Source organism: Callospermophilus lateralis, chromosome 6 (assembly GCF_048772815.1).
Source record: "Callospermophilus lateralis isolate mCalLat2 chromosome 6, mCalLat2.hap1, whole genome shotgun sequence".
Lineage (NCBI taxonomy): Eukaryota > Metazoa > Chordata > Mammalia > Rodentia > Sciuridae > Callospermophilus > Callospermophilus lateralis.
Genome location: NC_135310.1, coordinates 84368755 through 84389438, shown reverse-complemented (window position 1 = coordinate 84389438; position 20684 = coordinate 84368755). Strand labels below are relative to the sequence as shown.

General features: G+C 36.5%; 1 protein-coding gene across 1 annotated transcript in view; it reads right to left on the bottom strand.

The window, feature by feature from the left end:
- LOC143402489 (interphotoreceptor matrix proteoglycan 1-like) overlaps positions 1 to 20684 on the bottom strand; it is a 142141-nt gene that overhangs the window by 103183 nt on the left and 18274 nt on the right. Inside the window, 4 exon segments of the mRNA XM_076859992.2 lie at positions 5243 to 5307; positions 9057 to 9085; positions 9350 to 9516; positions 15663 to 15896. Of these exon segments, the coding sequence (XP_076716107.2) occupies positions 5243 to 5307; positions 9057 to 9085; positions 9350 to 9516; positions 15663 to 15896 (495 nt within the window).

Below are 20684 nucleotides of genomic sequence, written 5' to 3'. Positions count from 1 at the left end.
GGCTGGGGTGAAAAGTGAGGCTTAGGAAGAGATAGTTTTCTTTTGGGTAGAGAAAGTATTCAAAGTATTCCTCTATTTGCAGTAAGATGTTCTATTCTCTTTCTGCATAAGATCATCACTGATGCCAAGCATGGTGAGAACTGCTTTCATTGCAGTTAGGATTTGGCAGTTCTTTCTGAGCTTCATTTTGGAAATTATCTCAATGCAGAAGTATTTGTGCATGAACCTCAACCTTGGGTGTCCAGGAGCACTGGAAAATTCATTTAAAAACCTTTGTTGCTGGAAATCAAGTATATACCAGTGAAATATTATATCATTTGTCTACTGGTATCCTAAAGTTTCTTGTAAGAAAAAAATGCAAATTAATTTGTGAGAAAAAAGCTAATTTTAATTTACTCCTTAATTTATTCTACTAAATTTAATTTTATTACATAAGCTCCTGTCAGCTAAGATATACCAACTTCAACTTCTAAAAATAAAAGTACAAATTTTAATTCTCTCATTAATTTTGATTGTTTTCCAATATGGGAAATGAAGTAAGTGTGAAGGATGTTTTATAAAATTTCCTTCTATAAATAATGCTTTTCTGAAGAAGATTCATTATTAGGTATCACAGGTCAAATTTTATTTGCTTATAAGCAGAATCAACAACTATGTGATTTTTTTATTGTTAAGGAGTATGTTTTACTATTAACTTTTTTTCTATCAGTATTAACCTTATTTATTTTAAATATGGGAGGAGATAAATAAAAGATCATGAAATAAATCAATTGAATTCGATCAATTCAAGAAGATACTATTTATCTAAAAGAGATGGCTAAAGACACTGTGGACTGGAGGAAAATTTTTAAGTGAACATGTTTTTATTTTTTTAAATTTATTTTTTATTCTTTCATTTTTAAAAATTTTGATTTGTTATATATGACAGCAGGATTTGTTATAATTCATATTACACATATAGAGCACAAGTTTTCATATCTCTTGTGCAAAAAGTAGAATTTCACTATTTGTGTCTTCATACATGTATTTAGGATAATATGTCCATCTCATTCCACTGTCTTTCTTATCCTCATGCTCCCTCCTTTGCCCTCCCTCTCCTTTTCCCCTTTGCCCTAACTAGAACTCATATAATCCTCCCATAACCCCCCCCCCCCTCAACCACATTATGATTCAGCAGCCCTAAATCAGAGAAAACTTTTGGCATTTGTTTTTTTGGGATTGGCTAACTTCACTTAGCATTATTTTCTCCAATGCCATCCATTTACCTGCAAATGCCATGATTTTATTCTCTATTAATGCTGAATAATATTCCATTGTATATATATACCACCTTTTCTTTATCTACTCATCTACTGAAGGGCATCTAGATTGATTCCACAGTTTAGCTATTGTGAATTGTGCAACTATAAACATTGATGTGGCTGTGTCCCTGTAGTATGCTGTTTTTAAGTCCTTTGGCTATAGACCAAAGAGTGGCATACAGTGAAATGATGGTTCCAGTCCCAGTTTTCCAAGGAATCTCCATACTGCTTTCCATATTGGCTGCACCAATTTGCAGTCTCACCAGCAAAGTATGAGTGTACTTTCCCCGCCATGTCCTCGCCAACACTTATTTTTTGTCTTCATAATAGCTGCCATTCTGACTGGAGTGAGATGATATCTTAGAGTAGTTTTGATTTGCATTTTTCTAATTGCTAGAGATGATGAACATTTTTTCATATATTTGTTGATTGATTGTATATCCTCTTCTCACTGAGAAGTGTCTATTCATATCCTTGACCCATTTATTGATTGGGTTATTTGGTTTTTGTTGTTAAGATACTTGGAGTTCTTTATATACCCTAGAGATTAGTGCTCTATCTGACGTGTGTGGTAAAAATTTGTTCCCAAATTGTAGGCTCTCTATTCACCTTACCAATTGTGTCTTTTGCTGAGAAGAAGCTTTTTGGTTTGGATCTATCCCATTTATTGATTCTTGATATTAATTCTTACACTATAGGAGTCTTATTAAGGAAGTTGGGGCTTAATCTGACATGATAGAGATTTGGTTCTATGTTTTCTTCTAATAGATGTAGTATCTCTGGTTTAATTCCTAGGTCCTTGATACACTTTGAGTTGAGTTTTTTTTAATATTAATTTTTTAGTTATAGATGGACATAATATCTTTAATTTATTTTTATGTGGTGCTGAGGATTGAACCCAGTGCCTCATGCATTCTAGTGAACATGCTAAGCGAGTGCTCCACCTCTGAGCCACAATCCCATCCCTTGAGTTGACTTTTGTGCATGGTGAGAGATAGGGGATTATTTCATTTTGTTGCATATGGATTTCCAGTTTTCTCAGCACCATTTGTTGAAGAGGCTATCTTTTCTCCAATGTACATTTTTGATGCCTTTGTCTAAGATAACTATAATTATGTGGGTTAGTCTCTGTGTTCTTTATTCTGTACCATTGGTCTACCAGTCTATTTTGGCACCAATACCATGCTGTTTTTGTTATTATTGCTCTGTAGAATAGGTTAAGGTCTGGTATAGGGTTGCTACTAACTTCACTTTTCTTGCTAAGGATTGTTTTAACTATTCTGAGTCTCTTATTTTTCCAGATGACTTTCATGACATCTTTTTCAATTTCTATGAGGAATATCATTGGTATTTTGATCAGAATTGCATTAAATCTGTATAGTGCTTTTGGTAGTATGGTCATTTTGACAATATTAATTCTGCCTATCCAAGAACAAGGGAGATCTTTTCATCTTCTAAGGTCTTCTTTAATTTTTTTTCTTTAGCATTCTGTAGTTTTTGTTGTAGAAGTCTTTCACCTCTTTTGTTAAATTGATTTCCAAGTATTTTAATTTTTTTTTTTTGAGGCTATTATAAATGGGGTAATTTTTCTCATTTCCCTTTCAGAGGATTTGTCACTGATATACAGAAATACCTTTTTTATGTGTGTTGATTTTATATCCTGCTACTTTGCTAAATTCATTTATTAGTTCTAGAAGTTTTCTGGTGGAATTGTTTGGGTCTTCTAAGTATAGAATCATGTGTAGGCAAATGGTGCTAATTTGAGATCTTCTTTACCTATCTGTATTTCTTTATTTTCTTTCGTCTGTCTAATTGCTCTGGCCAGTGTTTCAAGATTTATGTTAAATAGAAGTGGTGAAAAAAGGCATCCTTGTCTTATTCCAGTTTTTAGAGGGAATTCTTTTAATTTTTCTCCATTTAGAATGATGTTGGCTTTGGACTTAGCATAGATAGCCTTTACGATGTTGAGATATGTTCCTGTTATCCCTAGTTTTTCTAGTGTTTTGAACATGAAGGGGTGTTGTATTTTGTCAAATGCTTTTTCTGCATCTATTGAGATGATCATATGACTTTTATCTTTGAGTGTATTGATGTGATGAATTACATTTATTGATTTCCATATGCTGAACCAAACTTGCCTCCCTGGGATGAACCCACTTGATCCTGGTGTACTATCTTTTTGATATGTTTTTGTATTCAATTTGCCAGAATTTTATTGAGAACTTTTGCATCTATGTTCATTAGAGATATTGGTCTGAAGTTTTCTTTCTTTGATGTGTCTACCCTATAATCTTGTAGTATTTGTGCAGGTTATCTGTACCTCACCTTGTTGTTGGGCTTTCAGATCTTGCTGGTGTCCCAAGATGGATGCTACTGTAACTATAGGAGGTGGCAACAACAGCAGGAGATAACTAGAGAGAGCAGGTGCCTCAAGATGGATGCAACATTTTTCATTGATGGGGCTTAAAGGGAGGGCCTTACACTGACTTTAGTATGCCTGCTCCACGATGCAGCTGCTTCTAGGTTAGATCCTGTCTGTTTTTCCAAAGTAGAGGCTACTGCATGGGGAAGGCTATGGGGATGACTGCAGTGTCTCAAGATGAAAGTGGGTTAGACCTGGGTTCCCAGGTAGCGGTGGGTGGGGCAGACCCAAGCTTACCTGTGGCCCTGGCTTCCGCACAGGTCAGTGAGGTGAGCCTAGGCCAGGCCTATGCTCTGGTGGGTGTATGCTGGTTGCTGGATGGACTGGCTGCTGCACATGTCAGCAAGGCAGATCTGGGCTGGGCCTGACTCTGGTAGGTGTCTGCTGGTGAAAGGATGGACTCGGGCCTACCCTGGGCCTGAGCTCCTGTGCAGGTCAGTGAGGCAGATCTTACTATTAACTTTTTATAATTGATATAGAACTAGATTTGTTCCATTATTAGCTACAAGTCAGTCTACAAATGGTAAACTAGTTGAATGTAGGAGAGATATTAAAATATAGGTAGTAGCTTTTTCTGAATATCAGTAAGTGAAGAATTGGGATGTTATCACTTGTTTAAAAATCTCAATTTTCTCGGTTTATAGATTTTAAGTTGTCAGCATTTGACTTTTAAGACATTACTAACATAAGTTAAAACCAAAGAAACTGAGGAAAACATTGCACAGAAGTTTTGTTTTTGTATTTGAAAATATTATTAAATTATAAGGGAAAAATGGTAGACTACAATAGTAAAAATTGAAAGAGAATGTTCCCATATTTAATGAACACAGAAAAAATTGTTTCCTCTTTCCTTTTGGTAAACATTGAAACAAACAATCATATACAAAACGGGCAAGTGTGTAATAAAAATTCTTATATTTTTGAACAATGGGCTACTTAAATTGTGACAATATTTTTAAAAGAGAAATTTGATAACATACATTCAATGTTGTAGGAGCTTAGTAATCTACTTTGAGAAATGAGTGATTTCACAAAGATTTATACTTAAATATGTTAGTTAAACTTTATTTGTAATAGCATATAAACATTTAACAATGTTGGAATAGTTGATTACATTTCTACAATGCAATAGGATATTAGAAGTTATTAAAATGATTATTTTGTAAAAGTTTTAGTGGGAATGTTCTTTATGTCCTGTTAAGTGGAAAAAAATGATGCAACTCTAATATGGTTTCAATTACATATAAACATAGTAGAGAACTGATGGCAGCAATGGGCTAAAATCCTCCATCTTGTAGGATAATGGGTAAAGGTTTGCTTTCACCTTTATTCTCTTTTTAATTTTCCAATTTTATGCAATGAATTTAAGTTATTTATAAGGTTAGAACAACTAGTTAGAATTGGAAAAATACATTGTAAACTCTTGTCAACTTTGAGTAAGGATTCCTTCATAAATAACATGCTTTCGTGATTATTTAAATCAAGGTTCAGAAGCAGATGAAATGAGCTCTGAGCTTACCTGTTGAAAACACAGCAGTTTCATCAGGGTCTGCCAATGTCTTCTCTATAGACAGTTCATCTTTTCTATTAACACAATAGAAAGAAAAAGTGATGAAAATAATTTGATGACAATAGGGAATCTACAAATTTGCCTATGCTGAATAGATCCAAAAAATAGAGAAAAAAATCACACTTTAAAAATGTATTTAACCTTTTTAAAAAATCACAAAAGTGTTATTAAAATAACTTCCCATTGAAGAAAAACTTAACTACCCTGCCCCCAAAATGGTTATGTCTGATGGCAAGTTTCTCTATAAGCGTCTTGGCTTTGTGTGATCTTGAGGGTGTGGGTATTTCCATAGTAGGCAAAACTGGTTTGGGGGGCCTGATGTTATATAGTCTCTTTGTGTCCTTGACCTCAAAGGTAAGAGATGACATGATCTGTGACTGGAATATTCTTCCTAAAATCTCAGATCCTCAAACCAGCCAATCAAGGTAGTATTATACTTACTTACCTAATAAAGTAACTCTTGAGGTTACAGTAATGGGAAAGATTCACGTTTTTGGATAATAAAGGTGTATTAAATCTGTATTCTGGACCCACCAATTGCTACAGTGGTACCAACTGGGGATTTGGAAGTTGGGTTGCTGTACCGTGGATGGCCACATGGAAGATATTCCAGGGCAGGTTAAAGGTCTTGGTGGTAGAGCCGTTTGCATATCTAATGTGGGTACAGTTTAGCAAGATTTATCTGGAAAGGAGTAATTGTAGTTGTACCTTTTGAAACTTGCTGAAAGATTTATTTCTATAAGTTGTTAGATCCCAAGGGATTGTGTCTGTGTTAGTACAATGTATTTGATCTCATTTTCTGTGGTTCATCATGATGGGAAGAATAAAAGAAATGGTTAGATATTCTGTTGTTACAAAATCATCTGGGATGGTCAGAGACCCTAGTACCACCTACATATTTCTGCCATACCCAAATTTTCCAAAGTGCTAATAAGTGTAACATACAAAGTATCACCAATCATCCCTGCATGTGCTCTCACCAATAACAATGGATGGTGAAATTGGTGTACACAGTCCAAATATAAGTTTAGACCATACTGGAAATTCCAACCAGCTATTCTTGCTGGTTTTTTTTTTTTTTTTGGTTTTATACTTAGTAAATAGTTTTTATGTAGCTCATGTTTAAATAAATCCTCACTATATTAAATATTATAGTGCATATATTTAGCTATATTTAGACAAATTTTTTCTTTCATTTTAACTTTATAGATCTTTATAGTTAGATCTCCTGCCTCCTATTATTACTTTAGTGTCTTTGTTTTACTTTTCTGTGAAAAGAAAATGACAAAAAAGCGATTTATAACAGTGTTGGCTGTTGTACTAGTTACAAATCAACAGCCCACTCTGTGCAGGACTCTATGCAGGACTCTTTATCATTTATGGCTAGGTGTGATTTTGCCACTAAGCTGTCAACCTGTACTGTCACCTAGGAGCTATAACTTGGGAAACTGGGCCACTCGTTTCTTCCATTGGCTTTTATTTCAAAGTCATCTGAAGTGGCAGATTTATGGGCTAGTCAGATGAGAAAAATTTCTCTTTTTTCTTCTTGGAAAGGATTGAAATAAAAGAGAAATTTATCCCTTTTCTTTTTCTCTCTTTTTTCCTACCTGGTGACTGCCACTAATATAAAGTGTTTGTCTTTTGCTCCTCTCCAGCAATGTTGGCAGGCATAGGAAGGGATGGAGGGATTCTGTTTCTTTCTCTTTCTGGCTTGGGGTAATGTTTCTTACAATTTTTAATGTTTTTCTAACCAGACTTGGTATATTCTGTTGATTTTTTTTCTCATGGCTAGTCTCTGCTTTGCTTTCATTTTTTTTTTTTTTTTTTGAAAATAAAGGAGTCAGTAAGTTATCATTTTATATTTAAATCAGAGGAGTCAATCTCTCTGTCTTGCAAATAAAGTTCAGATTCTAGTACTAAGACTTTCTTAAGTCATATATTTCCCTTCCAATAACTTACCAAAATCTGTAAAAGAGTGGCTCACCAGATATAACCGATTAGCAACCTATGTGAGAACTTTGCACATAGAAGTGTAAAATGTTTCCTCCCCTTAAGGAGTTTTTACTCTCACAGGGAAATGGGATGAAGCAAGGAAATGTTAAGTGAAAATTTAAGTACAGAGTACAAATTCCAGCACAGGGAGATACAGCTGCAGGCTCAGGTAGGCTGTTCAGGTATCATAGGGAGGTGGGGGTCTACCTGGAATTGAAAGAGTAGGTTTTGCAAAGGTGGAGTGAAGAAGGAGGGTTCTTCCAAGCAACAGGGAAAGGTCTGGGGTCACAGCCCAGATGAACAGCCCATGATGTGTGCAGTGAGGAAGTGGCTTGATGACTGCAGTGTAATCACAGGTAATGTGAGTTAAGTTGCAAAGGTCAGAGGTGAAAGTTCTTAATTAATTAGTTTGACCTCTGCTGCAGTGAAAGGCCTGTGAGGAAACAACTCACTAAGGATTATTGTGGAAAAAATATACAGCATCCATAAGAGACAGCTGATACCCTGGGGCTAGCAACTATGGGATGCTTGAACCTACCCAAGGCCAGGAGGGGTGAGAGGATACCAGGAACCAGACAAAGAGAAGGCTCTGTGGAAAGATCTGCCTGACCAGAACTGAGCTGAAGTTGAAGGAGTTCAAGAGCCCTCAGAGACTTGGCAGGTGCATGTGTGTTATTGTGTGTGTGTGTGTGTGTGTGTGTGTGTGTGTGTGTGTGTGTTGTACAGGCATGCATGTGCCCCCCTGCTAAATTCGATGACTTCATTCTCTTCTCTCCCTCTGGTTTCTTCCTCCCCCTGGCTGGTCTAACCAAAAGCCTCCTGTGCACAGACGTGTGTGTGGAGAAGATGGGGAGTGGGATATTCAGAAGGGCAAGGGGCAGGTGTGAGAATCTTTTGAATGCCATTGAACAGGGCTCAACATGAAAAAAGGAACATTCCAGATTTATCAATCTAGCAGCAGTTAAAGAGGAGAAGGTGTTGGAGGAAGGGGCATAACTTAGGGAGATAAGATTTGATGTTCACAGAGTAAATTAGTAAGATTCTGAATCAGGTATGTGGCAAAGAGAATAGAAACAAAGCAACAAATGTGAAACATAATATAAAGAATTTCTAGTAATTCATATGGCCCAATTTGTGTTTCTCTTATAGTGTTACCTTCAGATTTAGATTTCTAAATGTTATAAACGGTATGTAATTTTTGAGTTTAGATTGTGGCAATAACACCTCTCTTCTTTAATCATTTTATATAATGTTCTTTCTTTTTCTTTTTTTTTCATTTCAATTTTCTTATTTGATATTCAGTTCTTGTTGAGAATAGAGCTCAGTGCTTCAGTAATTTAGTTTGAGAAATACTAACACTTTACAGAATACCAAGTGAGTGTTCAAAATTCAAGTTGCTCTCTGATTGTATTAAATATTTTCCTGATGTAACCAATAGTTTACTATTAATGCTAAAAATCAAACTATTTTAATTGCTCTATATTTTATAAATACTTTTAATTGCTCTATATCTTATAAATGAAAATATTCATGATATTTATCAGATAGTGATGAATTCCTACACAAATATCTATCTCAATCTATAAGGTTCAACAATTTCCCTTTTATATACTAATTTATCTTCAGTACAATGTAGGCATAAATTGTCAGATAATCTACACAGATCTTGGTGGCTGATATAAAAATCATAAAGGTACAATAGCTTAGTGTTACTCCATTATATGATCTTTTGAAAGTCAGGAGCATGCTGAACTCTATTTTGGGTACTTACCTCTCAGGGAAGCTTCTCTGTTTTATTCTCTGCAAAAAAGATAAAAAGTAATTTTACCAGGAGATAATGCCAACTAAAGAGCTAAAGTCTATTTTCATTCTTTTCTCCCTTCTTCTACACTTCAACCTGCCTGTACAACATTATTTTGCAGGAATAAAATTCCTATTGGTCTTATCAGATACCTCCAAGAATTTTTTCCACTGCTGCTTGTGCTGTGGAAACCAATTCAAAAGGATCCAGGGTTGTAGGGCAAGGGGCAGAGTTCTAGACACCCACAAAGTGGTTAGGTTTACCTGCTGAAGAAGATCCAGGTGCTCCTGTGAGTTGCTGAAGTTTTTCCCAATGTCAAAGAGGCAGAAGGTCTCCTGCTGGCAGATGCTAACCCAGTCCTGGTACTCCTCAGTGTCAGGGATGCGATCCAGGAAGATCCTGTATGCTTCCCACACCACTTCCTGACACACTGCAACACAGAGCCATTAGGGGGTGGAAAATGGCCACATTTAAAGAAGAAAACCCTTCCCCCAAAGCATAATCTCATGATATGGAAAATTCTTTTATGGTTTATATTGACATACTAATTTATAGCCCATAGAAATTAATTCATTTAACAAAATATTTGTTAGGCCCTTTCCATGTGCTATGGGAGAAAAAAGAATATAAGGAATGTAGCATGTGCTTGTGTGTGCGTGCACATGCACAAGCATGCATGTGCAAATGCAAGTAAGGCTGCAATGTCAAATAGGGTGGATGAGGAAGATCTCATTATAAAGGTGACATTTGAGCATTTGGAAGAGAAAGCACTCCCCCAACCCAGCCTCAGTGCTGTCACCATTCTGCAGAGATGGTCTGTCAGTGTGGCTAGAGCATCACAGAATAATGGAGGATGAGGACTGGAAGAAGATATGGCAAGGGGGTTACAGATTGTATAGGGCCTTGGAAACCAGTTGTCTCCAAACTGAGGTAGTTACCCTGGCTATACTAGAAGTCTTTCCAAAGGATGAACAGACAAATGGAAGTTTAAAAGGAGTCAATTTCCAGGCCTCATGTTCCCTGTGCATGCTTTCCTAAAAGGACATATCTCTCTTTTTTTTTCAGTTCCCCTTTGGTCACAATCCTCCCTCTCATTCATCCTTTCCTACTCTTATCGGGGTTCAGTACCTCTGGGTTACCATAGGAATGTATGGTTTTAAATAATGGCACTGAAGTTGAGAAAAGGAGTGAACTTAGATGCAGAATGACACATTTTGACCCCTCAGGTGATTTCTGATTCTTTGCTTTCAACAAATTAGGAGTCCTAAGGGAGTTGACAGCTGATAAATCATTAAGAATAATGATGACACATCATGATGTATTATTGATATATAATGCCAAAGGAATTAAAGAAATAATGATATTATAATAAAACTTTCTTCCCCTCTATTTATTTATGTGAGCAAGTTTTCTTAGCACTTAAGTGAAATTAAGTAAAATAATAGGAATAAAATTTATGCTAAACTCTATCTAATCTTAAAAGGCAAAATATAAATAATGACTAATAGAACACGAACTAATAGAGGAGAAAAACCAAAGCAACATCATCAATCTAGAGATAGACACTAAGGTAGCTTAAGCTACAGAACTGTCATTTATACTGGATCCTTCCAAAGCTCTGTTTATAATTTGGCATTTATACTTTTGTATCTATAAACATAAACAACTACAAAACCTTTATCTCACCCTACATCCATCTGTCAATAAAATTATAAAGAAATTTGTCTAATTTTTATATTTTGTTTTAACCAGTTACATGTTAAAGATTACTAGAAATGCAACTGAATCTAGAAAATTTTATTTTAGACATAAACCCTAGATTCAGGGGAAATAAAAATATGTAATTTCAATGTTTATACTTTTTCCTTATTTTTTTACAGAGAAGTATTTGGAGCAATCAATAACATTTTAAAGCATAACATAAATTACATTGAAATAAGACTATGAGGGTAAAATAGAAATGTGGTGAAAAGGGGATCATGTAACATTTCCTTCTCTTAAGAAGAGTTTGTTTATGTATTTGTTGAAAGAATTTGATGGTTCAATAAGAGTATTCAGTGGATGTAGTAGATTCCACTGGATATGTAAGAATGATCCAGTTCTTGTTGTATTTATTTATTTATTTATTTTGGACCAAGGATTGAACTTAGGGGCACTCAACCACTGAGCCCCCGCCCAGCCCTATTTTGTATTTTTGTCTCACTGAGTTGCTTAGTGTCTCGCCATTGCTGAGGCTGACTTTGAACTCACTATCATCCTGCCTCAGCCTCCTGAGCCACCTGGATTATAGGCATCCACCACCAAGCCCAGCCAGTTCTTGTTTTATTTTAAATGTCAATGTTTACAACTCACAGAAAGTTACAACATTTCTAGTTATTTAAACTTATGATGAAAAACTTTGCAAGGGGATCAACTGAAAAATGAACAAAGGGGAATATAATGTTAAATTGTTTTTGGGAGTTAAGTTAGTAAGCAATGCAGAAGTCTCCTATTATAAAAGCAATTGTATAAGTGGATTTTTACCTCTGGAGGATGGGAAGCAGTTGAAACCTTTGGGGCAGAGGCTAACATCATCTGACTTTCTAACCAAGACTAGTTGACTGCTGTGCTGAGGAAAGGGGTGGTGGGGAGGAGCAAGGTAAGAGGACACTTTGGAGATTCTTGCTTTTATTGCTTTATCTCCTTCCTTCCAACTTATTCTATGTCTGGATTTCCCCAAGCTTTCTGTTTTAAAAGGCAAAGGGAAGTCCAGATCAGTAGAAGCTCAAGTCATTTACCAATAGAAACCAGATAAGAACCTTTAAGGTAACTAATTTTTTAATTAGTAATTCCCCTAGAGGGTGCAGTCCTACCAACTCAAATGTGCCATCTAGTTTCCCAAATGGGAGGATCAACATTCATGGGAGCAAAAAAGTAGCTTCCCCCTGGAGAACCCACTTTTTGTGATTATGACCTCTCTCTTGTCAGGCAAGGATCAGGGATCAGTTTCAATGTCTTTTTCAGTACCAGCCATCACATAGTACTTGAGCCTTCATTTCTACTCAAGGGTCTACATGCCAGTCATGAGAGAAACAAGACTTGCATTTTTTTTTTTTTCAGATTTATCCAAACTCTGAGAGTTATGTGTTCAGCTTGAGCAAGTCAACTGCCTTCACTACCCTTCTCTCCTACATACTCCATACTCTTTCTGGGGACTCTATTTTGCCCTTCCATTTTTTCCCAGTGTACCTGCTAGTTTAGGTCAAAACCCATCTAAGTGCCAGAGATACAATGATATATGAAAAAAACTATCACTGCCTGCATGGTATGTTGACCCTTGACTAGAGTTGATCCGTGATCCCCAGTCTTGGCCTAGGCCTGAAATCTGACCACAGAGGCTCTATCTCTCTGCTCTTTAATGTGTAGGCAGCACCCCCAGGAAACACAGGCTCTGGAGGCCAGTGTGGCTGTCTATAATGGGAAGTTCAGCCCTGCAGATGGTTATTCACAACTGGGAAGAATAATATGAGACCAATGGTGTGAAAAATTTAGGACTAAAAAAGCGTTTTCACACCATTAGTCTCATCTAATTCTTCCCAATTGTGAATAGTTAGTAATAGTGTTCATGTTTACTGTGATTTTTATGCTATGCTTCTATTTGTTAAACATCTAATGGGGCTGGGTACACATTCAATGGGAACACTCACTGGAATGGGAATCAGGATGTTGGGTCCTACCCATGTTCTTCTGCCAACTGTGCCCCTGATCATACCAATTTACTTCTTCAGATCTCATCTGAAACATCTCTAGATGTTTTCCAGATCAGTGCCTCTACAGAACTTTAAGGTGTAAACAGATGACCCAGGGATCTTATTAAAATGCAGACTATGACAGTAGGTCTAGGATATGAGAATATGAGTGGGTCTGGGATATGAGAATCTACATTTCTAACGTTCTCAGCTGTTGCTGATTTGTGGACAATACTTGGTGTAGAAAGATCCTTCCCATCTTTCATCCACTCTAGGTTACATGTCACCGAGGAAGAAAAATCTAGCTTTTGATATTGGAATGCAGGGAGAGTGGAGATAGGAAAGACAGGGAAAGCCTGGAATCAGTGTGGTGGGGGTCAGAGGGGACACAACTATAAAGTGGGGAGCTTGGATGCTTGGATGGGGAGGAGCACAGAGCTCAGCCTAGAGAGGGCCAGAAACAAACTTTCCTTTTTTATTTGTGCTTCGGGATGAGTGTGAGCTCAGAGCATTTTCCCTTGTGTTGCTTTAAGCATTGGGAAAAGAAATAGCTCAATATTCCATTTGATTTAGGAATAGCGAGCTTTCTCCCCTGAGTTTGAAAGATGTCAACAGATAATTTTATAAAAGCGGTGATGAGATCGGTAAGTGGGTTACTCCATCAAAGGAACACTGTAGCTAGGTCTTATTTCTTGTTTCTTTGTGAACAAATTTGTTAGACTTAAGAAATTCATGCTGATGAATAGTAAAATTTAATATCACCCAGGGACAGCTATAAAGATAATGGGCTGTCATTGCTGTGGGGAGAAAAACAGTGGTTTGTTTCATCCAGGGAAACAAGAATGAAAGAGGCAAACCTAATCAAGAATAGAGATAAGAATAAAAATTCAGGACTAAAAATTAGGTTGCAGCAATAAATAGTCTATTCTTCAAATACTTGCAGTGAATCCTGTTTGTGAGTGTTGTAAAGAGTTACAAGTTACAAGAAAATAGTTAGCAATAGTTTTCATGTTCACTGTGATAAAAACTATATATTTGTATGTTTATGCTTCTATTGGTGAATAGTATGTAAATTACCAGTGTCATATCTGTCAATATATAGGCACATTCAAAATGAATAATTTATGTGTTTCTCTCTCTCTGTCTCTCTCTTTCTTTTTGCATTTCCAATGAATGGGATCTTTGCCTTCTGTATCCATCAAGAAGTATTTATTGAAAAACTGCTTTGGTAAGATGCTATGCCAGGACCTCAGAATATTTATATAGAGTACTTCTTTCCTGCAACTGGAGTTCTTCTGTCTATGACCCAGTACTTTTCAATTTTCTATGGGTGTGGTTTCTATCAGAAAACAAATCTTTTTAATTCCACATAAAATGAGACATATGAGGAATTATAAGGCTTGATTTTTTTGAAATTCTTAGTTGATTATGCCTCCAAAATACAATAAGAACTCTTCAGATTAATTTAACCCTGTGCATGTTTTATAGATATAGACAGCCAGATGTGGTAGTATTCACCTGTAATCCCAGTATATCAGGAGACTAAGGCAGGAGAATTGCATATTTGAGGTCAGTCTCAGCAACTTAGTGAGACTCAAAATTAAAAAAATTAAAAAAAAAAGGTCTGTGAATGTAATGAATCTCACTGGTAGAGAACTCCTGAATTCAATCCCAAGTACCACACACACAAATCTCCCTCCCATAGATGTAGACTTCTAAGACCTTTTTGGATGTTAGTATAATGATATAAGTTTTCAGTTGTCAAAATACACAACATATCATAGGCTAGAATTGAGCCAGCTTGCTCTACTGAATGGGCTTTAAGTAGAGCAAGAAGGCTCTGTATTTTGGAATAGGTTCAAGCATCTAGAGTGATTAGGGTGGGAAATCTGTAATATAATCTCCTCAATTTCCATGTATAAGATGAGTTGAATTTAGGCTTCAGAGAGATAGGTCCTTTGTATTATTTGTGGCTACCCAGAGAAGTGAATAGCAGCTAGAGAAAAATTATTTTTTATTTTAAAGAAGCAGCTCTGGGACTTTTTTTTCATCTATGGTATACAAATAAATAAATAATAATAATAATAAAAACTAATCACGGATGGCTGTGATGGGATTTAACCCCTTAAGACTTGTGGGAATGCAGGAAGAATCCTGTTAAGCTGTCATGGGGTAGAAGCTGCACTGTGCCTCTGCTGGGAGCTGGTCATACCCTGCATTATGTCTTGGCAGTCACTCTTAATTAACTGTTTCTCCTCCACACTTCAACCTGCCTCCAGGTTTCCAGAAGTTTTTTATTTTCCTGGATTTGCAATAAATAGCAGGCTTGTTAAGGGTGAGGGAGGGAGGGAGAGAGATAGAGAGATAGAGAGATAGAGAGAGAGAGAGAGAGAGAGAGAGAGAGGAGAGAGATCTGGATTGAAATGTTGCTTTTGAAAAATGAAATCTTAAGTCATAATTCAACTTGCTCAGATATCTGGTGTTGCAATCATTCTGTACTTTTCACTTCATAAGAACAACATTAAAATTCAATATCGGCTTCAGCAAAAGTAAAACAAAGAGGTAAAATCTGTATATCAAGGCTCTCTATGACTTTTCAAGTGCCTTTATGATCTCAAGTTGCACAGGACATTGTTTTAAATCACAAGAGATGATACCCACCATAGTTTTGGATGTTTATTATTCATTACTATCAGATTAGTGGGCTGCTTTCTTTTTTTTTTTTTTTTTCTCTTGTGGCTAAATGAGAGTCTCAGGAAGTTTTGGGGTAAAGACAACCTACAGATGAATGAAATAAAAGAGATGAAGAGAGTAAAAAAGCCTAAACAGGTTTCAGCTTTTTCCTTACCTCTCAATCTATAATAAGCTTGAAGACTGGCTAAAATCTGTTTCATGGATTCCTGTGGACAGACATTAACCCCAGTTGGGAAAAATGGTGATCTTTTTGTTTGAAGTTTTGCCAAATCGAATATTCGTCTCATGGTTGACACTTTGTACATTTTTGCAGTATTTTCAGCTGTTTCGATTCTTGGGGCATTGTCTATGTCTTTAGTTTCAGAATTGTATAATCTAATGGAGATATCTGTAAGAGAAAGATTATTTCCTGGTGAATATATGCATTTATGTGTTTTATGTGACATACATGGACAATGAATGAAATATGCTAAAATTATAATGCTTTGGCTTATAAAATACCTTCTTTGGTGCACCTGCCAACTATAATATTCCTAGGACAAGATATTTTCAGAGATAAGAGAATAGTATAATGAGCCGATCAAGTATTTTTTTGTTTTTTTTTTTTTATAAAAGCCAACATCTCAAATCATCTTGCCTTTAGGAACTGCCAAATATTGAAACCATTTCCCACACATCTCTCTGAAAATCATTCCTCACTTAGCACTCAAGACTCCCAAGAGATTCTTCTTTCGATAGATAGACATTATAATTCAAGTGGGGAATGATGGATCATTGTGGTACCCAGAGGTATACTCTTAGGGAGGACGTGGAGTGCTTCTAAAAACCTAGGAGAAAAAAAAATACAACAAAATAAACTTCCTGCCGATTAGTGGCAGCCTAGGATTTCTAAATGACAGGGTGCAGAGTGTGGCAATCAGGTTGAAAATTATTTGGGGCAAGGATGAGTCTTAAAGGTACTTTACAGAGCAAGCTTGCTTTTTTTTCATGAGGGTGGTGAGAAGAAGGATGAAGGGGAGGTCAGAGAGAGGATCTGGTGGCAAATGTAACTGCCTAAGCTATTTCATAGTGCAGGCACTGCTGTGTCTATTAAGGTTAGAACTAGATTTCATTTTTAACTTTCTGGACCCCTTATACTGAATAGCTTACATTCCTGAGCACTTTTTAATTTTAAATTCTTCCACATGTTTTATTCTGTACCATTCTCACAAAAGCTTTACTATTTACATAAATATTATTTTTCTCAGTGTATCATGTAGCAGGATACAGAGGCTCACAAGAGGCAGAGCATGTTTACAGCATAGTGAGGTCTTGATTCCTTCTCTGGCATTTAATTTCTTCCCTTTTACTAACTCTACCAATTAAGAAAGGAAGCTTCTATGGACAGTGGCCATTCAGCCTGGCCCCTTGATACTCCAAAGCACCTGGTTTATGGAGATACATATTACCATTTTAACTAGGGGAGGCTCTTTAACACATCTTCTGAAATGTGATACAGATGAGACAATCAAGCAGAAATTCAAGCAGGTCAGCTGGAAAGCAATTCAAATGCTGTTACAAAGAGTAAAAGTCCCTCCTTCATTATGGGGGGTAGAGAGTCTTGGTGGGAACATGTATTCTCTGTCACTTTGAAGGATCTCAGAGTCTTGGGCAGTGCTATTTTTTTTTTAGGCAAGAATCCCCAGGAAGAAAGGAAGTTTAGAGATTAATTGGCTCTATCAACCCCACACTAGACAAATAAATCATAATTCCTGGGTAGAATACAGCCATCAGCAATTTTTGAAGATCCTCAAGTAATTTCAATATGCAGACATGTTTGGCAACCACTGTTTTATGGATCCATAAGAAAGCTTCCAGATGCTTCCAGCTGGAGTCAAGATAATCCACCTCAAAATGGCTTAACCCGGGAAGTTATTATCACACCCAAAGGGAAGCTGCAGGTAGGGAACACCTGGTGAAAATGGGGCTCTGGCTCTGACATTCTGCACTTCCCTGGATTCTGCCCCTCAGGTGGTGACCTTATTCACAGGCAGGATTCCATCAAGTTCCTCTGATGGTGGCTAACAGCAACTGGGGCAATACTCTTGCCCTTGTTCATGCTGAAAGATAGCTTTTCTATTACACATGTCTGCCTTAGGCCCTGTGTCTGCACCAAGAACGTTGATGAGGGTATGTGATGCTGCTGGTTTGAGCTGAGCAATCGCAGGGCAGGGAACTGAGATTACTTGAACTGGTTCCTTGTTACTGTGGGGGCGGAGTCAGTTTTTCCTGAGTCAAATTGGTGGCATGGCAAAGTGAAAGGTGCCCATTCAGCATGAGGATAAAGTGCAAAAAGGGGACTAGGAACTGGGTCCCAGATGTTAGTGCCTGCTGCAGTCAGTAAGTGTAAATTTATGTTTGTGCATATTAATAACCTTCTAAAATACGTTACAGATTACAATACTGTTGTAATAGTAAAAATTAACTTTTTGTTTGGTGACTGGCACAATGTGAGCAGTCAGACTTCTGAGATGTTTTGTAATACTAACCTGATCACAGTGTAATTTTCATTATAAATAATTGCATGTATTTGTTCTGTTCATTAAGACAAATTTTCAGAACTTTCTTCTCTCTTTCAATTTTGTATTCCTTCTTTGAAACTAATTATTCATTGTCATGGATTCGATACTTTCTCTTTATCAAATTTTGCCAAATAAATAAATATTAAAAAAAATTAACCTTTTGCCATTTGGAATAGAAGGAATGGGTATCAGATAAAATTTCATCCTATCTGATTTAACACAGGCCACACTTAGGAAAATTGCTCCCCATTTCTCCTGTTCTTCTCCATTTTTCTCAGGATGCTAACAATATGAGGAGGATGTTCTGTTGTTATGCTGGTCCTGTTCTCCACTTTGTCACCTCACAATCTAATTTAGTCCATTGATGTTGGTCTTCTTCTTACTTTTTTTTTTTTATGTTATGCTCTGTAGAATTTCCTGGATAATTTGGCTTGGGCAGAGCATATACTCCACCCTCTGGGGCTGTGGAGACAATGGTCCTGTTCTGGAATTTTCCCCAGGTGGATACCTGTAGATCTTAACACTTGGCTCATGTACAGGCTGACTCTGTAGTTCTATTTAATATCAGGCTTTAGATTTCATCCTCCTATCAGGGTGGGGGATGAGAAGATCACAGATGTGCCCCAGCATCCCCACAAGCTTCCATGTGTCCCCCTTTCCCAGCTATGGTTAGTCTTTTCCTATCCTCCACATGTCAACGAGTCCTCACAATTAGTCTAGAGCAAGGTGAATTAAGGTAAAATGTAAATTAATTTGCGTTGGATTCCTTGTTCACAACTGTTATCCTTTCACTCTTAAGTGTATCCATGTTTAGAAAATAAATTATATGGTCACCCAGTTTTAAGTATTTCCTTGCTGGAGGAAATCCAAATTGAGCATTCTACAAATGGCTCTCTCTCCTCCAGGAAGTGCCCTGTTCCATTTTTTAATATCTCCACTTAGCTAATTCTGTTTTTTAGCTGAAAATTACCCTCCAGTAACTTCTACACATTATTCTTCCTGAGTCGGCTCTTTAGTACAGTAAAGACCAAACTATAGGTACTTCCATAAACAGTTGGTCATATATTCCAACCACTGTTCACCACCATACGTTAAACATCCTCCATCTTTCTTTGGTTTCTTCTGTCACATTGTTTTAGTCAGCTTTTTTGCTATTGTGATTAAAGACCCGACTCGAACAACTGTAGAGGAGGAAAAATTTATGTGGGGGCTCATGGTTTCAGATGTTTCAATTTATAGATAGTAGACTCTGTTCCTTAGGGGCTTGAGGTGATGCAGAACAACATGATGGAAGTGTATGATGGAGGGAAGTGGCTCACATGAAAATCAGAAAGCAGAGAGACTCTGTTCACCAGATACAAAATATATGCTTCAAAGGCATGCCCCCAATGAACTACTTCCTCCAGCCCCACCTCATCTGCTTCCAGTCACCACTCAGTTAATCTCATCAGGGAGTGATTCACTGATTAGGTTAATGCCCTAACCTTAATCATTTCTCCTTCAAACCTCCTTGAGTCGTCTCACACATGAGCTTTTGGGGGACACCTCATATCCAAACCATAACATACATTAATGTTAGATCTTCAGCTGATCTTGTTCTCTATTACATAAAGCCAACCATGGGGCATTCCTTGCATTGACACTATAGCTTGGGCTAAGATCAGAATCTTTCATCAGAGGTCCTACCCAATATCATCACTAAAGAAGAGGCAGGCAAGATCTTTGAGGTTATGGACTTAGGATTACCTAAGTCCAAGTCTGTTTGTAAGACAGGCCACACTGACAAAGTCTACTTAAAAATTTTTCAAGGATTTCAAATAAAATAAACAAAAAAAGTTTATTTTATTTGAAGAAAAAAATAAAGAGGAAAAGAGAAGGAAAAGAAGGAATTGAAACATGGTAAAAAGAGTTCATATTTATAGGAGCTAATAAAAACACTTGGGTAAGGCAATTAAATCAGATTAGATGCTATTCTTCAGGGCTACATAAGTGATAAGAATATTGAACTGAACTTTTAAAGATTTGCTGGGTGCATTTCCATGAGTTTGGTATTTTTAGCTTGAAAAAGTATTTGGAAAAAATAGGTAAAATTTAGTAGGAATTAATTGATAGTTGAAAGACCTGCTATAAAAAGGGAATATCTTTAATGGAAGCCTGAAAAATATTTTGAGGCAGAAAGTATTTCTCTAAGATGATGAAAAACTTGAGTCTAACGTGAATGATGAATTGGCTGCTATCTACAACTCTCTGGTTTAAGTGTGAAGTTACAAAGAGAAGAGAAGGGCAAAGTAACTTCAGGAAAAACCAAATACACAAACCATTTTCTAGAGTAAAAAAGTATGAGAAAAAATTGCATATTTTATGTATTTGGAATAATAAGCAATTGAAATAGTATATTTGAAATAGTTATTTGAATATATAAATATAAAAAATATAAATATATATAAATATAAATAAATAGTATTATTTGAAATAGTAGATTTTACATCAGCAAAATAACACTTAAACCTATGGTTTTGGAAAATAGTCATATTATTGAATGAAGATGTTGAAGACAAAGTGAAAATTAATCAGAATGTTTAGAACTTCTAAGCAAAGATGAGGAAAAGGTATAA